This window comes from Cyprinus carpio, chromosome A7, assembly GCF_018340385.1.
Source record: "Cyprinus carpio isolate SPL01 chromosome A7, ASM1834038v1, whole genome shotgun sequence".
Lineage (NCBI taxonomy): Eukaryota > Metazoa > Chordata > Actinopteri > Cypriniformes > Cyprinidae > Cyprinus > Cyprinus carpio.
The window spans coordinates 37316543-37338846 of record NC_056578.1 but is presented as its reverse complement, the minus strand read 5'-3'; the positions used below and the strand labels follow the sequence as shown (position 1 = coordinate 37338846).

The following is a 22304-nucleotide window of genomic DNA, read 5'->3' as shown; positions in this document are numbered from 1 at the left end:
GTTGTTCTGTCTAATCCTGGCCTGTCCCTGCTCTCTAGGCTCATAATTGTATCTGTGGTCCGTCATAAGTGTAAATAAACAGTTAAAATTTCCTCAGCGTCCGAACTGTCATTGCGACCCATTGTTTCCTATGGACCGCACTCCCTCTCGTTGCATCACTTCCGGTTTTGGTGGTTTTCAGATGCGGAAGTAAAATTCTCTCACAAAAACGACTCCAGAAGCCTTAATAGCATATTTTTTTTAAAAATCTAGTTCCTACATTATTTTTTCTATACATCGACTCACTTGGGTCTCTAACCTGGAATATGCACTTTAAGCAAGTCTTTGAATTTTTAATAAATACTTAATTCCAAAAACACTCCAAACAAATCCTGCTGTTAGATGCTCTGAAGTGTGCATCTGTTGTCATGGTTTTAATTGGTGGAAAATTAGTCCTGAAAAATTCCAAAACCAGGAAGCTGCTTTTTTTCTCTTTTTTTTTCTTCATTTTTTAAAATTATTTCTAATTTAGTAAATATTGTAGTAGTGATATATTTTCATTGCCATGCCAGCATCTAAGGCTATCTTCTTGGCAAAACTGACTTGCATTAAAGAGTTAAATAAACACAACATAAAAACTAAGCAAACAGAGAAATACAGCAGTTACATTTATACAATTTACTTTTTAAATAAACATATGATAAAAAAAAAATCTAAAATCTTTTCTGGTAAAATCTTACTAAAGTCAATAAATAATATGTAAAATAAACAGGCCTAGAAATGTCATTACAGCATATGTTATTTATCTCAACTATCATTATTACCACGGAGTAATACTTTTGAAGCATTCCAAAACAGTCTTTCCTTGCTAATGTTAAAATCAAATGATTTTTACTTTAAACAATATAACTTGTTTAACTGCACTGACATTTATTCCAAAATGAGTTACCTCGAGAGAAAAAAAAAAAAAAAAAAAAAAAAAAAAAAAATAATATATATATATATATATATATCTATATATCTATATATATATATATATATATATATAAATATAAAAAATATATATATATCCTGACAGTTAAAGGTCCAAAAGTCCTCGAATACCTGAAGTATGCCTCTAATCTGAAACGTGTGCGTGAATGAAGTGATGTGGATTAACCCAAGCAGTCTAATCTGTGCTGCTAACACACAAACTATGGCGCACGCTTTAGCGCCTCCCTGAACTCACTCCAGCAGGACACTTTCCAGGATGTGTGACAAGTAAACAGTCGGGCAGCACACATGACAACACGCTAACCGGCGTTAATAGTCACATAAACCACCGGACTCGAGTAGTTATTAATGTTTTTAATCTGTTTGAAGGACTTGTTTACTGATAGTTAGCCGAGCTGCTGCTAGCACTCTCCTGCTAGCCGCTGAGCTCAACACTGACACGCACTTTCATGTCTCTCCCTACATTTATCTAAACGCGAATCACTGGCTCATGGTGCGATTTATAGAGCGAGGCGGTGTCATTTCTGTGTGTTGTTTTGGGGTCGATCATCTCTCACCTCTTTGGGCACAAGCTGCGTTTCTTCGATGGGCACCATTTCCATCGGATCCTCCAGCCGCGGTCCGCTGTCAACAGGAGCTCTGCGAGTCACTCTCGGACACCATTCTGAGCGTGTGAGTTAAAACCAGGCGACGTCGAAGAATCAGCTTTGGGGCTAAACGGCTCGTAATCCAGTTTAATCTACGTTACTTTCTTTCTGCTTGGACTGTGAGCGAAAACAGCAATCAATGGAGGAAAAATGGCCGCTGCGCACTTTCGCGAGACTTCACATCAATCTGCGTCACTTCCGACAACACTCTGCCTGTGTGCGTTATGAAAGTGTAAACTGGCAGTCAGTGAAACGAAGATATTGTGATGTGATTCGAGACTTTGCATGATAGTTATGTAATATAAAACTTGTCCTTAGAACACACTTCAACCTTTTGATTAAAGTCTGCTGTCATTATATAACATGACCAGGGGAAGTCAATGGTTTGACTCCTAACCCTAAGGTTGTGGGTTTGAGTCTCGGGCCGGCAATACCACGACTGAGGTGTCCTTGAGCAAGGCACGAAACCCCAAATGCTCCCCGGGCGCCGCAGCATAAATGGCTGCCCACTGCTCCGGGTGTGTGTTCATGGTGTGTGTGCACTTTGGATGGGTTAAAAGCAGAGCACTAATTCTGAGTATGGGTCACCATACTTGTCACTCACTTCACACTTTGCCTTCAGTGTGTGGTTTTATTGTGTTTACTTCTTTCCCAAAACTGATTTTTTTTTTTTACGCCAAAAAAAGGGAATAAAAGGCATAAAAAATATATATTTAAAACATGTCCTTAAAGTGTTAATTGTGACATCTCAAACTAAATTGATCATTATATATATATTATATATATAATATATATATATATATATATATATATATATATATATATATATAGATATATATATATAATATATATATATATATACACACAGAGGTGGATCGCAATAAATTAGGTTAATGAAAAGTTCATTTATTTCAGTAATTCAACTCAAACTGTGAAACTCGTGTATTAAATAAATTCAGTACACACAGACTGAAGTAGTTTAAATCTTTGGTTCTTTTAATTGTGATGATTTTGACTCACATTTAACAAAAAAACACCAATTCACAACAAATTAGAATACTTCATAAGACCAATAATTAAAAAAAAAAACATTTTTAGTGAATTGTTGGCCTTCTGAAAAGTATGTTCATTTACTGTACATGTACTCAATACTTGGTAGGGGCTCCTTTTGCATTAATTACTGTCTCAGTTCGGCGTGGCATGGAGGTGATCAGTTTTTGGCACTGCTGAGGTGGTATGCTGAGGTGGTAAGCCCAGGTTTCTTTGACAGTGGCCTTCAGCTCATCTGCATTTTTTGGTCTCTTGTTTTTCATTTTCCTCTTGACAATACCCCATAGATTCTCTCTGGGGTTCAGGTCTGGTGAGTTTGCTGGCCAGTCAAGCCAGTCAATGACCATGGTCATTTAACCAACTTTTGGTGCTTTTGGCAGTGTGGGCAGGTGCCAAATCCAGGGTTTTTCCTACATTGAAATTTTTTTGGCGGCCGCCAAAACGATTTTTTGTCCCGCCAAAGCCTAATTTGATCGGTAATTGTGTTTTGTGAGTGAAGCAGTCTACAGACGGAGTGACGGAGAGAACGAGCACAGCGCCCCTCCCCCGCGCGCGCACTCTCCGTCTTCAGTTCTGTCTTTGCTCTCTCCCTCGCATCAAAAATCAACTGATCCTAAAGGTCGGAAGACCGAATCCATGTTTCACGTGGTGCCTTCGGAGAATATTTTTGCTGAATTACCACTGGGTGTGAATTGCATTCTTCTCTTACAACTTGTGACAAGCATTCCGCACATGCAGCTGACATAACTTTAAATACCCAAAAAAAAAAAAATCTATCCAGTTATGAAGTGTGTGTTGACAAATCTTTCGCGATGTCCTAACAGCCAGGATTCACACACAACACGTCGCTAAAGTCCGATTCGCGACCTAATGACTCCTTTGAGCCGATTCATTATAATGAATAAATAAATCAATTTCTGCCGTCAGTGTCTGAATCGGTGTATAAAAAATCATTACTTCTTAGAAGAACATAAACATCTGAAATCATGAGAAAGTAAGTGTGCTTACCCCCATTTAGCAAGAGTGTTTAGTGTAAAATCTAGAGCCTAATAATCCACAGTATGTATAGGCCTATGACAATGTGTAGTAAATTACCCTATAAAATCATTTAGTTTAAAGTTAGACTGGAGTGAGATGAAACTAGACCAAAGCACAAAGCAAGCTGTTGCTAGCTAGCTGCTAATTTTATTCAATTTTATATGGTAACAAAATTACACTATTACACCTTTTAACGCTACGTTTTTAATGCTACTTTTTAATTGATATGATTATACTAAAATAATTATCAGGTCTATCAAAAAAGAATTTTATCTTTTAAAACTATGAAAGCCAGTCGTGGAAAAATCACAGCTTTTTTTTTTTTTTGCAAAGAGGGCACGAAAGGATGACAGTGAGAGAGACAGGTGATATCTGTGTCTAATAATTGCATAATTTATAAATAGAAAAATTGTGATACCTTTGACATTTCAAATATACTTTGGTATCGATGATGTTTACATGTAAAATAAGTTGTAATCACTTTCTTTTAATATCTAGCCTGACAGTGATCGTTTTTTCATGAATAAATAGGATAAGAAAAAAATCACAAACTGTTTCTTTGTATTTATTTTAAATTGAACATTTATTATCAATATTGGGCTTGCGGATCATGTGGGTACTAGGGTACTCTTTGCTGTGTGTGGATGACCATGTCGGTCAGCCACCACCGAAGACCAATTTTGACCCAGGAAAAACCCTGCAAATCCTGCTGGAAAATGAAATCAGCATCTTCAAAAAGCTGGTCAGCTGAAGGAAGCATGAAGTGCTCCGAAATGTCTCGGTAAACGGGTGCAGTGACTTTGGTTTTCAAAAAACACAATGGACCAACACCAGCAGATGACGTTGCACCCCAAATCATCACAGACTGTGGAAACTTAACACTGGACTTCAAACAACTTGGGCTATGAGCTTCTCCACCCTTCCTCCAGACTCTAGGACCTTGGTTTCCAAATGAAATACAAAACTTGCTCTCATCTGAAGAGGTCTTTGGACCACTGGGCAACAGTCCAGTTCTTCTTCTCCTTAGCCCAGGTAAGATGCCTCTGACGTTGTCTGTGCTTCAGCAAATTCCTTGACACGTCTGTGTGTGGTGGCTCTTGATGGTCCATTCCTTGTGAAGTTCACTCAAATTCTTGAATCGATTTTGCTTGACAATCCTCATAAGGCTGTGGTTCTCTCGGTTGGTTCTGCATCTTTTTCTTCCACACTTTTTCCTTCCACTCAACGTTATGTTAACATGCTTGGATACAGCACTCTCTGAACAGCCAGCTTCTTTTGCAATGAATGTTTGTGGTTTACCCTCCTGTCAATGATTGTCTTCTGGACAACTGTCAGATCAGCAGTCTTCCCCATGATTGTGTAGCCTAGTGAACCAAACTGATAGACCATTTTGAAGGCTCAGGAAATCTTTGCAGGTGTTTTGAGTTGATTAACTGATTGGCATGTCACCATATTCTAATTTGTTGAAGTTGGTGGGTTTTTGTTAAATGTGAGCCAAAATCATCACAATTAAAATAACCAAAGACTTAAACTACTTCAGTCTGTGTGAATTGAATTTATTTAATACACGAGTTTCACAATTTGAGTTGAATTATTGAAATAAATGAACTTTTCCACAACATTCTAATTTATTGAGAAGCACCTATATATCTATATATGCGTCATCCGTCCTTACTGAACCTATAACAAAAGTGTCCCTCGAGGGTCAAAATGACCCGAAGGCTAAAAATGACACTAATTTTAATTTTTTATTTTATTTTTTATTTTTATTTTTATTTTTTTTTGTCCAGAAATCTTACAGTGATCTATTTTTATATTTTAAATATTTATGTAGGTTTTCCTATTAATTTTTAATGATTTTTATTATATTTAAATTTTATTCTGGATATTTTTAAGAAAATATAAACCAATTAGCAGTTTTTGTACATTATTTCACCAAAAAACAACAACAACAACAACAACAACAAAAAACTAAAATAAAGACACAATTTCAGTCCTGTTTCATCAAAAAACAACAGATGGCCTTGGAATTGATTCACTGAGTGCCTCTGATGCCCTCTGGTGGGAAGAAATGACATACAATTGCATTTTATGGTTACAGCCACTAGAGGGGCCTACAGAACCCAATGGATATTTTTAACTGAGCAAAACAAATGAAACATGAGAAATGAGATAATTCTGAGGCTTCAATTTGGTTGTTTATGGATTCAAATATATATATTAAAACATTACAAAATCCATATTTTGTAAAAAAAAAAAAAAAAAATTCTAACTGAATTATAACCTAAACATATGTATATTCATAGAAATTCATAAATATGAAATAAATATATCGTATATTTTTTTAAATATAAATCTGATATAAACTCATTGGTCTCCACCATATCACTCAAATTGAACTGTTAAGTACAAATCCCAGCAGAAACATAAACATATTATAATGTGTTCTATGGGAGTGTGTGTACCGTGTGTGTGAGAGGTTTTTCCTGCATTGGGGATATTCTGTAGTCTCAGCCCTTCATTTAGGTATAAATCTTTACTGGATTGTCTCAGATTTTGTATATCCAAAAAAAAAAAAAAAAAAGAAAAAAAAAGAAATTCAAATGTAATAAAAAGTAGTTTTCTCGTTAATTCCTTTCATTCCTATGCAGGTCACGGGACACTTTTATTACTTTTTTTATTGCACCCATTTAAACTAAATTTGTGTGTGTGTGTGTATTTCTGGCGCAAGTGTGACATAAGTAAAGAGATGTTGGATCGGTACGATCAACACACGATTTTAAGAATTTTTTGAAAATCATTTTCGGGTCAAAATGACCCGAGGGACGAATGAAGGATATATATATATATATATATATATATATATATATATAATATTATATATATATTATATATATATATATAATATATATATATATACCTTTAATAGGTATAAATATATAAACTGAATATATATAGGTATTCATTTATTTTTGTATCATTCATATACTATTATAGTTGTCAATATTTTGATTTGAGTTTTATATTTATTTTTATATGTTTTAGTAATTTTGGAGCATGTTTTTGACTTTTTTTTTTTTTTGTCTTTTTATGTATTTTTCTAATATGCTGAATTCATCATTTGGTTTTATTTAGTAGGTTAAATTCATTTAATATTTTAAATGAAACTAAACAAAACAATTTTTTTTAGGGTTTACGTTTTAGTTAATAATTACCCTAATATATATATATATATATATATATATATATATAATATATATAATATATATATATATATATATATATATATATATATATATATAATACATATATATATATATATATAAAACAAAAGATTTTTAAATACTTAATGGGCATTAGACTTTAGAGGACAAGATTTTCCTGAACAAGTCAAATCCTGTTTATTCAAATAAACAGGGGGAAAATTTTTCAGAATAGTACATGCTAGGGATAGAAATGTGTATTATTTTGAAGCAGAGTTGTTGTCCCTATTTTATCGTCCCATATTTTGTTCTATATTATATTTTATTTTCATATAATCATTCCTTTTGTTCTTCATTCATTAAAGTGTTGGAATGTCGCCTCTCTTGTTGTGTACATTATTTTCTAAATAAATAAATCATTTGACCTACAGACCTTACATGTAATCTAAATACACAGCTTTGTTGTATTTTTTTAGTCATCATTTTTTAACAATTAATCTATTCAAAATTCTAAATCTTCAAAATAATCTGATTAGTACTCTAAATGTTTCATTTGTGTAACAGTTACCATGATACCATATCCAGAAAAACCATCATATCATTATTGCAGTTTCTTTTCTTTTTTTTTCACTGCCTTGAAAAACAATCACTGTAAATCTGAGAAAGCTTCTGTTTAGTGTTCCTCTGCCGTTGAAGTGAATAAAAAGGACACTACATACAGTACATTACCACTGAGTGGTTCATTTTTATTGACCTGCTTCAATGGCAGGCTGTCTGTATCTTTAACAAGCATCTTTATGTCATGTGTGATGCACATCATGGGATCAGATATTCACAGATGTATTTCTTCTGACTGCGACAGACCTCGTCGTGCCATTTTCCCTGTGCTGCCAGCGAGAGCGTGACGCAGCTCTCTCTCTTCCCTCCGGAGGGCTCTCTCTTGGAGCGATCCCAGTGGAAGAAAGTGACAGGCAGGCTGTTCACGTCCACATACTGGCCTTCCTTCACTATGTCTGTTATGCCGATCCAGAAATCTTTGGATGCGGGTGAGCTGCGTTTGGCATAGTCTGTGAGTTCATCGTTCTGGATGGTGTCTCGAGGTATGGCCAGGGTCCCTCCCTGTGCGATACAGTCCTCATTGGCCTCATGGTAGTGCTTGGCCTGCTCAGAAACCAGGTAACACTTCCTGTGGGCTTTGATGCCACGCAGGCAAACTGATACATACAAAAACATTCACTCATGTAAACTGGTTTATAGCAGTTTCACACATTAGTTACAAACATATTTCACTATATGCACTATTTATAAGCTAACAAGTACTTACATTGTTCATTCTTTAGTCAGTTCACATCTGTCCAATATTTACATCTGGCACCATTAATTGTCTCACAACATATACAGTATGTTTTATATAAATGATTTGTTATTTTCTTTTATATATATTATGTATATTATTATTATTGTCAGTCTTTGCCCTTGTGAAAAAGAAATACACCTTAGCATACATTAAAAAATGGTACTTTTAATTGATATAATATACTTTAAAGAATATACTTAAGTCTGAGCTGAGCTATGACTATTGCATATTATTTAAACAAATGAAATTGTGCTTTTATTAAAAAAAGAAACTATTATTTAAAATTAAATGAAAGAGTGCTTTTTTGACCCACTAAAATTGCACTTAAGTACATTTTTATATGACAATTTCATAATTACTTCTATTGTATTTGAAAAATGGTTAAAGTGTACTGCTGAATGTAATGAAAGCATTTATGGTGAACTAAAATATACTTTAATGTCACTGAAACTTGTATGTCATGTATTTAAAATGTATTGCAATTTAGTACATTTAAAATATATTAACATTCACTGAAATATCGAATATCACACTAAATGTGTTTTGCTTAATCGACACATCAAAATAAGTGTACTTCTTCAAAGCACTACAAAAGATTATTAAAATATAATGATGTTAAAGTAAAACTTTGAATTGGACATTACAAAGTGAACTTTTTAAAAGTGTACTTAAGTGTGTCAAGTGTTTTTTCTTTAAGTACATATAGGTGGCATTATACTCCATTAATATTATACAGGTCCTTCTAAAAAAATTAGCATATTGTGAAAAAGTTCATTATTTTCCATAATGTAATGATAAAAATTAAACTTTCATATATTTTAGATTCATTGCACACCAACTGAAATATTTCAGGTCTTTTATTGTTTTAATACTGATGATTTTGGCATACAGCTCATGAAAACCCAAAATTCCATGTGACATCTCAAACTAAATTGATCATTATATATATATATTAGGGCCTAATATATATATATATATATATATATATATATATATATTAGGGCTGTCAAATGATTAATCACGATTAATCCACATCCAAAATAAAAGTTTTGTTTACGTAATATATCTGTGTATACTGTGGTATATTTATATGTATATAAATACACACACATGCATGTATATATTTAAGAAGAATATGTTATGTTTATATATTAAATATATTTATATATAATATAAAATATAAGAATATAAATATATAAATGTATATACATGTAAATATTTTCTAAATATATAATTTATGTCTGTGTATTTATATATACACATAATAAATATACCCTGTACACATACATATATTATATAAACAAAACTTTTATTTTGGATGTGATTAATCGTGATAATCATTTGACAGCCCTAATATATATATATATCTATATATATATATATATACTTTTAAGAATTGAAGTACACTACAAGTGTACAGTCAATACAATTAAGCGCACTTATTTTTCACAGAGACACTTTCGATGTCAACTTTTTCAGTTGTTAACATAGGTGCTACTGCTGCTTATGGTGTGACTCAGGCATAATATTAAATAATATAAGAATGGAGAGCTTTTTAAATGAAATCAACCTTGTATTACTGTTTACCTGTTTGCAGCGCCTGCATCTCTTTCAGGGAATTGACTTCCTGCCACAGCTTGTCAATCTGTGTCCTCATGTCATCATCTTCTGTAGCTGTATCTCAACAGAAGAACGACACACCAGAGGTCAGATCAAATTAAAAATATTCAACACATTACAAAAGCTTGATTGTTTCTAAAAAGAGGTCTGTAAGATCTGTTTGCAGTTGAGATTAAACATATATTACTGACACAAAAGATACCTCTCTGTCGAACAGGAACTCCTTTCTTGGAGCGAGAAGGATGGCCATATCCGGACTGGAGGACACTAAAGCAGACCACTAACAGCAGAAGCCGAGACTGTGCCATGGTCACAGCTGAGCAGTGCAAATCACTGAGAGAAATGTGGACAAGTCTTGCAGTTTTCTCTCTTTTTACTCTCAGGCTATTGGCTGGACATTCTGTGTTTTTGTGTACCTAAAGGGAATTGAATTGCACTTTCAGTGCAGTCCCAACAACCATTCCTCTGTTTCCAGCCATTCATAAATATTTACATGGGAAGCACATGAAATTCATTTAGGAGTTTTCCCATTCATAACCCAACAAGAAAATTCATTCACTACCACACATGTTAAGTGGTTAAAAAAACTCAAGGTAATTAAATTATATTTCAGTATTTCAGTCCTTTGTGAATAAATTCCTTGCTTTTGACCAGTTTGTTATAAAGTGATTTATAAAAAGTAGATTTTGAATAATTCACAGAGGGGTAAAAAAAAATTCAAAAAGAAATAAACTGATTCAATGTGAGTGTTTTATTATATTTACTTATAGCATTCTTTCTCTTTTTTTTTTTTTGTAATTCTGCAAATTTTTGGTTTTCATCATTTCATCTGAAACTTTTAAAATAAAAAATGGAATTAGTAATAATGTAATAAAAAATAATCATTAATGTTAGTTAGAACAATCAGATGTATCAATAATTAAACTTTTTTAAACAATTAATTTAATAATATAATTTAATACATTTCAAATATTTCAAAAAAAATTTTTTATGTTGTACTTAATAAAAAATATTGATTAGATCATATGCAATTATTTAATTTAATCTTAGTTTCATGTTTTAACAAGAAACATTGATTAGATAATCAATATAAATTTAATTTAATATTTCAAATAAAATGTTTACATTTCATATGTCTTATAAAAAAAAATGATTTAATTTTATTTAAAAGTTTATGTTTTAACCAGAAATGTCGATAACATTAATGTTATTAACTGAAATGAATTTTATTAATTTAATCTAAATTAAAGATCCATATATTTTGAATTATAAAGATCAATTACAACAAGTATTAAAGAAATTGGTTGCCTAACTTTGTCTTGAGGATATGAATAGCTGTATATTGATTTTAGTTGGAGCTGGAGACAGAGAGGCTGTTGATCAGGGAAGGAAGTCCGGTTCAGAGCTCAGTGTTCTCAGCTAATTTTAGAGTGTGATGTTGTGAGATGGAGGGAGTGGAGAGATGAGTGCAAAAAAGAGCAAACAGCCCAGAGGGAATATCTTTTACTGCGTGTCTTTGAAACACATGACATGTGCCCTGCAGATCACTTAGTCTCCTCTATTTAAAAAAGGAAAAGATTTCGACAGATACATTTGTACATTTCATTAAGATGTATCATGAATAATATAAACATTTTCAATGTACTGCATGAATTTTCCATGCAATAACAAAAAATAGGAACTGAAGCTTTTAAAAGATATACAGAAATGACACAAACATCTAAAAGTAATAACTTGTTCATTGAAAATATTAGATTTAAAGGAAAAATTCATTTGTAAATATCAGTACAAATATCAGTTCTTCTTTCATTAACTCTTTTTCAGTCAATAATCATTTAAATTTCAGGTAACACTTCACAATAAGGGCCCATTAATGCATTAACTAATATGAACTAACAATGAGCAATACATTTGTTACATAATTTATTATTCTTTGTTAATGCTAGTTAATGAAAATGCAACTGTTTATTGTTATTGTTAGCTGAGGTCCATCAAATAATATTACAGATACAGCATTTGATTTTAATAATGTTTTAGTAAATGATGGAATGAACATTAACTAAGATTAATAAATGCCTTAAAAGTAATAAAGTATTTTTCATTGTTATTTCATGTTAGCTATGTAGTTTATTTTAACAAATGGAACCTTACTGTAAAGAGTTACTAAATTTCAACAGTTCCTCACATAAAAAAAAATAATAATAATAATAAATATATATATATATATATATATATATATATATATATATATATATATATATATATATATATATATATGATACATAGATAATACTTGATTTAATTTTTTCCTTTTTGCAGCTCAAAAGCTTCAATTCCATAAATACTTCAAAATATTAATTTTAGGGCTGGTATTCTTATAGATAGTTGTTCATTGGTTGTAAAATATATATTATTTATATATTAATATATATATTTTTCAGATAAATCAATATACGTGGAAAAACTTAATTATTCTGGCAAATATTTCCATTACTGCAGAGACAGTCAGAAGTCCACGGGAAAGGTCAAACACATTTTTATCAGATTTTTGAATAACAAAACCTTGAAAAGGCCACTGACCGCAATATTTTCAACTGAAAAGAGCAAAGTGTAGCTTTGTTAATTCCCACAATGCCATCTGTGAGAGTGACCTCTGGGGTTACATTTGTATCTGTCATGCTTCAATCAGAGTTACCACTTCTGCTGCAAAAAATCAGATAGGAGCCTTGAGAAATGTTATTAGGTTCATGTGCATGACAGCATTTTAATGGCATAAAGACCAAATATCACACTCCACAGAAATGCTCTGCACAACATTTTATTCAGATTTCTGTGTCTGCAATCTACCACAACATAAAAGCACATCTACAAAGAAAAACTACAAGGCAACAATATGCTTTTGTGTGTCTTGAGCTGGGCTCTACTAACACATCAGAAATGTAGAGCTTTAACTTTAAGTCTTTAAAAAAAAAACCTGAAAAAGGTGGTGGGCCTAATTAGAAAGAGGGTGAATATCAGTCATTTTTGTGAATATCAGTTATATCAGTGAATACCATTCTTGCTTAAAGGAATAGTTCACCCCGAAATGAAAATTAGCTGAAAATGTACTCACCCTCAGGCCATCCAAGATGTAGATGAGTTTGTTTCTTCATCGTAACAGATATGGAGAAATTTAGCATTACATCACTTGCTCACCAGTGGATCCTCTGCAGTGAATGGGTGCCGTCAGAATGAGAGTCCAAACAGCTGATAAATCATCACAATAATCCACAAGTAATCCTCACCCCTCGAGTCCATTAACTAATGCCTTATGAGGTGAAAAGCTGCATGTTTGTAATAAACAAATTCATCATTAAGCCATTAAGGTGTACAAGTCCTCTATCCATAATATTGCTTTCTCCAGTGAAAAAGTCAACAATTTTGTATTGTTCAGTATTTTAGTCAATGGTGATGGTTTAAAGTCAAAACATCTTAAAGACAGTTTTGTTTCTTACAAACACACAGCTTTTCACTTCACCTGATAGACTGGGCATCATGATGTTTCTATCAGCTGTTTGGACTCTCTTTCTGACGGCACCCATTCACTGCTGAGCAAGTGATGTTAAGCTAAATTTCTCCAAATCTGTTCTAATGAAGAAACAAACTCATTTACAACTTGGAGGGTAAGTTGTCTTTTTTTTGTGAACTAATATTTTAATGTAAAGAAACACAACTCAAAAAGGAGGAACAATGATGAGCACAAGCCATGATCAATTAATGTCAGACTGGCTGTTTTTGTATATATTCTCTATAAAGCCAACTAGTTTAATTATTAAGGAAGAGATGAATAAAAACACTAATTTGTTGGAGAAACACAGCATACACAAGCACCATCACATAAACACAAGTAATAAAACTCAAGAACACAACCATAATTTTCATTTGTGAGGTATATGTAGGCCAGAAAGAATTTAAATCATTGAATATCTTCGACATCAAAGTGTCTATTCTCTATGAAATACAAAAAGAAAAACAAAAACTGACAAGCCTTCTGGTCCCCAGTGCAGATATGCAACAAAAGGCACTAAGAACTATTTTATTTATTCGTTTGTTGTTGTTGGTGACTAGTTTGAAATGATGATCAAGATTATTCTTGACTTTGACCATAACATCAGAACATTTACTGGGAAAGTTCATCCAAAACAAAAGCATTTGTGCCATTGTTTACTCACCACCGCTCCAGTGTATAGAAAAAAGCAGCATGAACAATCTGCGAAATATCTCCAATTCTGTTCCATAGAAGAAAGTCTTACTGATGGCATGAGGGTGAGTAAATGATGACAGAATTTATATTTTAAGGTGATGCATAATACTGTAGGGGCTACATTACATATAGTAGCTGATCATGACAACTCATTTCATTGTCTTTCTAATGTGATCCGAGATGTACCAAGGGTAACGCAGATGCTCTGAACAGAAAAACAGTGCCACACTAAAAATGTGCACCCCAAACAGTCACCCGCATGACAACAATGAGCTGCAGCTGAATTCTGCCTTTACCTTCTCAGTCCGTTTCAGTCATAAACACAGTCTCACACTCACCTCCAGAACAGTCAGGAAACATTCCACACACACACACACACACACACACACACACACACACACACACACACACGCTTCAGTAGCACTGCAACCAGTGTCCAAAATCAGCCTGCCATGCCTGCACATGAATTAAGAATTTATTTTACTGAATAAAATACATTTGTAAAAAATAAAATTTTGTCCTTATAGATAAAATGGTTTTATTTAGGTTTTTTGCATTTGTGTGTTACTTACGACATCACTGCACCCATCACAAACAAGCAATACACATCATCATTATTCATTATTCAGGCAATGCAAAGGAGCATTCTAAGGTAAACTCAATCTATAGCACTTGTGGCATAATGTTGATTACAACAAAAACGTATTTCCACTTTACCCTCTTTATCTTTAAAAAATGGTTAGGCTGAGACACTTACAATGGAAGTGTAATCTGTAAATGTTATAATACTCACTGTTTCAAGAATATAGTGACAAGATGTAATAAATATGTGAGTTAACATGATTTTAGTATGAACAAATCACTTCGTAAACTTTTAAGCGTGAGGTTAAATTCAAATAAACTTTGTTGTCACGACAATATAAAGCCTCGTAACGTTACACACCGGGACGATTATCGCACACACTTATCGCTGACGTTTTTCGACGTGTCTTTTGTGTTCATACTAAAGTGATTTTCGCTGGCGATGAGCCGAGTGAACATGGTAATTCACTCCCTGACATTAGATGGCGCTTAAAGAAAAACAGAAAAACCCCGGTACACATCGAATCCTATTTGATCTGTAATTCCTCTCCATAACAAAATTTGCATGTTCACTCAGCTCATCGCCAGCGAAAATCGCTCTGGTATGAACGCAAAAGACGCGTCGAAAAACGCCGACGATAAGCGCGGGCGATAATCGTCCTGGTGTGTACGAGGCTTTAATTTTGTACTTTGACTGCAGTCATCTGTCAATCCACTGACTGATGGGGCCAAATAAAACATCCGAAAGGCTGCAAAAAGCTTCCACGAACAGTCAATCCTACAATAACGTTTTGGTCTAAAACACTGTAACAATTCAACACTGCACTAAGAATAGCACTTCAGTCAAACATTAAACAACACACTTAATGTTTTGACTGCATTGTCCAAAACTGGCAAAGATACAGACGAACAACAGACCGAACACATCACACACACATATGTTTCACAATGACACGGAGCTCAGCACAGGTTCATGATAGTCTCTGGTGGAGTCTGGGTTCACTGAATGAAAGGCATTCGCTCTTTGTTGTCGTTGTCTCCCTCTTGCTCCTCTTCCTCCTCACCTGCCTCACTGGTCTCTGTGCTGTCATTGGCCATCTGAAAGAGAAATCAAAAATCATTGTGTTTTCACACGGACCGACAGTCTCCTGTTTCTCAGAATTATCTGAGGTGCAGGTAATCTCTCAAACATGCCTCTCCTCTTGCATTTCAGAGAAGATCTCAACAATTGTGCACAGATTGCTGTAATCAAATGTCAAAGATCTGTTTGAACTCAAACATAGAAAACTTCTCAAATTATATACATACATTATAACTATAAGATATATAATATATTATAAACATAAAGGTGGTGGTGGTGGGGGGGGTGTTTAGACTTCAATGTTCTTCAAAATATCTTCTTTATAGCGTTCCACAGAAGGAAGTAAATGATGAGTAAATTATGACAGAATGTTCATTTTTATTTAAACTATCTCTTAAGGGTCCTGAGCTATGAGCAACGGTTTAGACATTATCAGTTGTTCCTTCAAAAATCTTCCATATTTGAGGAGAAACATGTAAGACAAAGTAGATCAAGGCTTCTGAGCTAAAAGATCAACATCTACACAATAAAATCTTCTGGGAAGGGAGAAAAATGAAAAACAATTTTTCAGATGTTTTTCTTCCGTTGCTCCTTTAAGAACTTCCAAGGTTTAAGTGAAGACACTAAAGGTAGATTTCATGAAAGCATGCTGTTGTAGGCCACAATTTCCACAGATTGTCTCTTCTGAGAACAGCGTCATAAGGCGCAGTCTCCATGGAAACTGCTGAGGTGATGTCGCCTGACTCTTGGATCACTGTCATAATACCATTTTTTGTTCCTTTTTTAAGTAAACAGGTGTATTATTCAGATCTGCCTTTGTGCTTCATAAAAGATCATTTCTTTTCTCTCACCCAGTTTTGGATACGCTGAATTTAAAAAATGATGTTAGAAAACTGAACAATGCAAGACATAATGAAAATGGAAAAATGAATGGGCAGAACCAATGGCTGACATGATAATTATAATGTTGTGCACATAATGTTTTGCTCGCCTTAGAACACGGGTCTTAGGATGACTCACTCACCAAAGGCGTGGGCGACTTTTCCACATCCAAAATGAGCTTCCCTATGTTTCCTCTGTCATGGATTCTCTGCATGGCTTCCTTCACCTACAGGTTAACAAGAGCAATAAATCACACACACACACAAAACCTCATTAAGTCAAACAAATGTGCTTTTGCTCTCATAAAGTGATTCTTAAAGGGGTCATGACATGGGTTTTTTTATTTTATTATTATGGTCCCCTAGGTGCAATTATAGTATTACTATAGTTTTTTTTAAAAAAATCTTTTAAAATGTAGTGAATTATGACATTTTCCCACCCGGTTTCTCATCCTTCAATTCAAACACTCTGTATTTGGGTTGTTTCCCCTTTAAGAGTTCAGTGTTAACGCCCACTGTTATGATTGGCTAACGACAGTGCCTATGGATCAATTATCAACATCCCCAGCCAGAACATTTGTGGATTGAGCGTAACTGTTTAGTAGCGGGTGTTGCATTCGAAGCGATGGCTCTTGCAATGATAAAACCTTATATGTTTGAGCACATCTGCGTGGCATTGTAATTTTCCTGTACACAGACCCACTCGCTGTCCTTCGACTGAACACTTGTGAGGCGCGCGGCGCGACAACGATATGAAATGAGCGCTAGTTGTCTTGTGCTGGAGGCGGTCATATGCAAATGGTTGGAAGTCACTTCGCACCGTGACGTCACTTCTTACCATGGATCCAGAACGAGCTGTATTTAGAGCTTGATTAAATAAATGGCCGTTTATAATGGGGAGGACGTCTTAAGCTATGAAACTTGCAGGATGTTTTAATGGTACAAAGACCTCTTATATTCCAAAAGATCAAGGCAAATTTGGTTTCTCATTTCATGACCCCTTTAAGCTCCACATTGCCAAGTGTGTAGTGCCACAGACAAGACTAAAGGGGGCAGCAGAGTCACAATCAGCAATCAGCCCAATCTACTCTACTTGAGTAGAGTTCAAACCTGTATGATTTTAATCTTTTTCAGTGGAACTCAAAAGGAGAGATTTTTTACAAATTCTGGTGGTCGCTTAGTTCTCCACAAACTTACAATGAATGGCTACTACAGCTTTTATAGCTTCTAAAAGTCATAAATGCGGTCCCTGTGCTTTGTGCACTATATTCTGTCTTCTGAAGCCTTTGTGCAGGGGCGGATTTAGTGAATTGGGGGCCCCAGGCAAACATAGGAATGGGGTCCTATACATTTGCACACTTTTACCTAGATCAACCTTGAGGTTCCTTTTTTGTCGTGATGCTTGCTGCTGCGCAATGGTGCCACATTGTTTTGTCCAATGTTTCTAAATTTTTTATGTACATGTTATAATGGGATTCTTTCCTTTACATTCACATTTACATTTATTCATTTAGCAGACACTTTTATTATTTCATGTTGTAGACCACGAAATAGCGATTGATTTACCGTTGAGATACAAATTTGAACAAAAAACGAAATAAATTATAAAATGATAAACCTCACAATTGAACCTTTAAACCATTTTTTTAAGAAAAGGGACGAGTTGGAAGTATAAATTATTATATTATTTAAAACAGATTTATGTGGGTGAATTTTCCCATTGGTCTGAACAAAATTAATGAACAAATTGAATTAGTGAGAATGAGAAAAGTGTGAAAAAATATAGCCTATATTGACGAGGAAAGTCCACTGATGAGTTACCAGTGTAAGCCTACATTTTATTTTAGTCATTTTAACTTAGGGCTGTCAATTAATTAAAATATATAATTGTGATTAATCGCATGATGATCATGAGTTAACTCATGAATAATCACAACTTAATCACACATTTTTATCTGTTCTAAATGTACCTTAAATTAATACTTTTCCCCATGGTTTCACAGACAAGCCTTAAGTTCTGTGTCAAGATGCACACCTGTGACATTTTCTACGAAGGTATTTTTGTAAAAGTTGCTTAAATAATTTAACTAAGGCCTAGTCCTGGCTTAAGCTAAGCTCCGTTTGTGAAACCGGGCCTTCAAGTTTTTAATCTAATCAACATGGGCATGGACAAATATGGATGCTTTATGTAATATATGTTTATTAATAGTGAAACCATAGTTAACAGAACATGAAAAGTAGACATGTTTTTATAGTTCATAGAAATTTTTCAAAGAACTTGTTCATGTCTATTAGACACATGAAGAAAAAAAAAACATAGAAATACAAGCTTCCTATTTCTTTTCTTTCTTTGCACTGATCAATTTACTTACACAAACCTGTTTGCCTTTTCACACAACATGGCAGCTCACTCAACATGGAACATGCAAAATGTACATTTATTATTTATTATTACACTTGTTTGCCTCTCTGTGCCACATACTGTATTTTGATGCAGCTAAATTCTCAAAACTGTTTTCATTGATATATTTGACTGTTTCTGTTGTCAAACAACGGGATGAATATGAAATAGTGACTGAAACGCAACCCATTAAGACTAACCAGCTCTCCCTTCCAAGATCCTGATTTATAATCGTGCCATCGTCTGATAAAATCAAATAGGCTACACGTAAGATAAAGACAATAGCTGTGCTGTGATTTCGGCTATACTTGCATGTAAAATTAGAGAAGCAACACATCTGTGTTTTAACTTAAAGCGCAGCTCCTTTCACCTGCTCGCTGAACAGAGCAGACGCAGAGATAGAGGTGTGAGCGTGCGCTGGGAAAGAGAGTCCTCACGCTCATACGGCGGTCAACTTCAGATGCATAATATTTTCATTTGCTACAAGCAGGATACACAAGAAGCACATTCAACTTGGACATGCAGACGGTTGTCGTGGTAATAAACACCGTAAATACCAACCGTTTGCGTGTCCGCGCTTAATGCGCATCTCGTATGTCAAAAGCATTTTAGGGGGCCCTTGGCTTTTGGGGGCCTTAATGGGTAAGTCCACCCCTGACTTTGTTTGAGGAACAGACAGAACTTCAAGTTGTTATTCGTTGATAATCTTCAGCTCTTCCCCAAGTGGATTTGTGAGTTTAGTAAGGCTCAAAATAAGACTTTCAGTGACTTGTGTCTGTCCCTCACAAACAACTATTATATGACTTCTGAAGATTTAGAAAACAATGCACAAACTTTGTAAATGACTTCTTTTGTGCCGATGCATCCTTTTGGAAAGCTTCAATCCCCTTTCATTTCAATTCTATGGGAAGGAACGATCTCCTTTTGTTCTCTAAGAAAGAAAACTATACGGGTTTGGACAACCCTAAAGGCTGGAGCACACTAGAATTCACAGATTTTCTCCCAGATTTGCAGCCTGGATGAGTCAACACTAACTGCTGAAAGTCAGAGCCAGTCTGCAAGTTTTGGACTGTTGGAGTTGACAGATTTCAGAGAAAATCACAGTCTATGATGGACACAGACTCTGAATTTAACTTCAGTCTATGATTTCATCCAGTCGGCGGACATAAAACATGACTGATATTTTAAAACACATATTGTTTAATTTTTGATGTGTCTCAAAGCAACGAGCATGCTTCTGTGTGAGTTAGTTGTTTACTGTATGACGCCCAGTTTTTCGTCTGAAACCTTTTACAAAGTCGTCAAGTGTATGATGCCTATCCACCTTTCTCCTACGCTCCAGGAAGCTTTGCACAAATAACAGGAGTAATTCCATTACACTGTAAACAAACAGTTAGCGCTTCAACCATCGATCATTAAAAGAAAATGTAAAAGTGCAAAAGCATCAACAAATTAATTACCATGAATTATCCCAAAAGCTCAATTATTTCTGCAGCAATAATACAGACATATTAAATATCACTGCAGTACTATTATTTTATGTAACATACGATGATTTATTGTTAATAACATATTGAGTGATAATATTTCAGATCTTAAAATTTCAAAAACATATCCCGTCATTTTAAAAAATAAAAAATAATTTAAACACTCCCTAAACAAAATATAGATAGCTTAAATGTGTTTTAAGGGATTCTGGTAGTTTAAATTTGAATTTGAATTTGAACATTCCGTAAATGTAATGGGATTTTTATTATTATTGATCTTCATTTTTATTAAAACTGTAAGTTGGATCATTTAGAAAAGTCACAGCAACTAACTTCAGAACATTATAAAGATCTGACCCAAGTTTGGTGGTTGTAGCTTTAAAGCTCTAGGAGGAGATACTGACTAAATTTTGGCACAGAAGAATAACAAGCTTATATAGCAGACATAGGGCTGCATGATTAATCGGATGCATTTAATCGCGATTGTCATGCACATTTACACATTAAAACTAAATCTGTTACTATCATTAAAATTAAATCACCATCACCCACTTTCAGCAGCATCAACAACACAAAACAGAACCTCTCAGACAACCTACAACAAAAGCAAAATCGCGTTCATAATCGCAGACGATATAATTGTAGGATTATGTAATCGACGAAATCATTTGTGATAATGACAACTGTTTGCGTATCTTCTCAGTGAACTATGGCTCTGTGTAGTAAATGCTGCTCCATCTGAGAGCACGTGAAAATACCACATTTAAGAATAATTAAGGCACACAATATTCCATTGTATTCTAACCATTAATAATATCTATGTTGATTAGAGATGATGTGGCTTCTTAAACAGAATAATTAAGGCACACAATATTCCATTGTATTCTAACCATTAATAATATCTATGTTGATTAAAATTTCATTATAGATGTACTTTATTATGATGAAAATGCTAATAATAAGAACTCAGATAAACCATATATTGCCGTAGTTGTGTTTATTAGTCACTTTGAAACAATGAAAGCAGTTAAATCTTCTGTTTATTCAGCTGCAGCGATAGATATTTAGTGGATTTCTTCTTAGGGGCATATTTGGATTTTCAGCCAGAGAGCACCCTCTGGCTTTTGGATGGAGATTTACTGCTGATCACAGAACTGTACTTCACTGAAAGATACGCATGACAATCGCAGCTTCTCCCTAATCGCGATTGATTGCCTTTGTGATTTAATTTCGATTAATTTTGCAGCCCTATAGCAGACTTTATAATGAGGAAAATAATGCAGCTAATTGAAATGAGCTCTTGCCATGCATATTCTTGTTATATCATGTCACATTAAAATACCAAGCGTTACATTATCTGAAAACAGAACATGGGGGAACATGTATAGCTCATTCATTAAAACTGACAGATAAGGATTATTTGTAATGCAACATTATGATTTGAAATGATTTGTTTCTGTCTTTTTGAGTGGAACTTCCCTAAACTAGAAGTGCCACCCATTAATTAAAATGCAGTAGGCTCATTAGGAAAAAAGATGGATAGTGTTTAAAAATCTGTTATAATTTGAAAAGTTTTATAGTGTCTTTCTGCTTTAATACACACATTTCACAGCCTAGAGTTCAAAAACAAAGACAATGAGCTACTAACGAAGCATAACAAACAAATAGGTGGATTTTGATGTGAGAGGACAACAGGGATTGACTTTTTTACTAGGAAGCATAACTATTGATTATGGACTGAT

At 34.0% G+C, this 22304-nt stretch overlaps 3 protein-coding genes across 4 annotated transcripts in view; all 3 read right to left on the bottom strand.

Moving 5' to 3' along the window:
• The window catches only part of LOC109057458 (ubiquitin carboxyl-terminal hydrolase 47-like), a 31947-nt gene extending 30122 nt beyond the window's left edge, over positions 1 to 1825 (bottom strand). Inside the window, exon 1 of the mRNA XM_042761040.1 lies at positions 1530 to 1825. Coding sequence (XP_042616974.1) covers positions 1530 to 1574 — 45 coding nt within the window. The 5' untranslated portion in view covers positions 1575 to 1825. The remainder of the gene's footprint in view (positions 1 to 1529) is intronic.
• A 5801-nt stretch (positions 1826 to 7626) lies between these two features.
• On the bottom strand, positions 7627 to 10418 carry LOC109057457 (tetranectin-like protein). Of its 2 annotated transcripts, none has more exons than XM_042759241.1 (3): positions 10090 to 10418; positions 9855 to 9947; positions 7627 to 8124 (listed from the first exon to the last, which is right to left on the bottom strand). In XM_042759241.1, the coding sequence occupies exons 1-3, from the start codon at positions 10193 to 10195 to the stop codon at positions 7727 to 7729; spliced, it is 597 nt and encodes a 198-aa protein (XP_042615175.1). In that variant the 5' UTR covers positions 10196 to 10418; the 3' UTR covers positions 7627 to 7726. The 2 variants fall into 2 exon arrangements, with proteins under 2 accessions (XP_042615175.1, XP_018930240.2); XM_019074695.2 differs by having other exon boundaries at positions 9855 to 9941; positions 10090 to 10407.
• Positions 10419 to 15136: 4718 nt separating this feature from the next.
• Positions 15137 to 22304, bottom strand: part of LOC109107541 (synaptic vesicle membrane protein VAT-1 homolog-like) — a 33394-nt gene continuing 26226 nt past the window's right edge. Inside the window, 2 exon segments of the mRNA XM_042761039.1 lie at positions 15137 to 15810; positions 16818 to 16901. Coding sequence (XP_042616973.1) covers positions 15712 to 15810; positions 16818 to 16901 — 183 coding nt within the window. The 3' untranslated portion in view covers positions 15137 to 15711.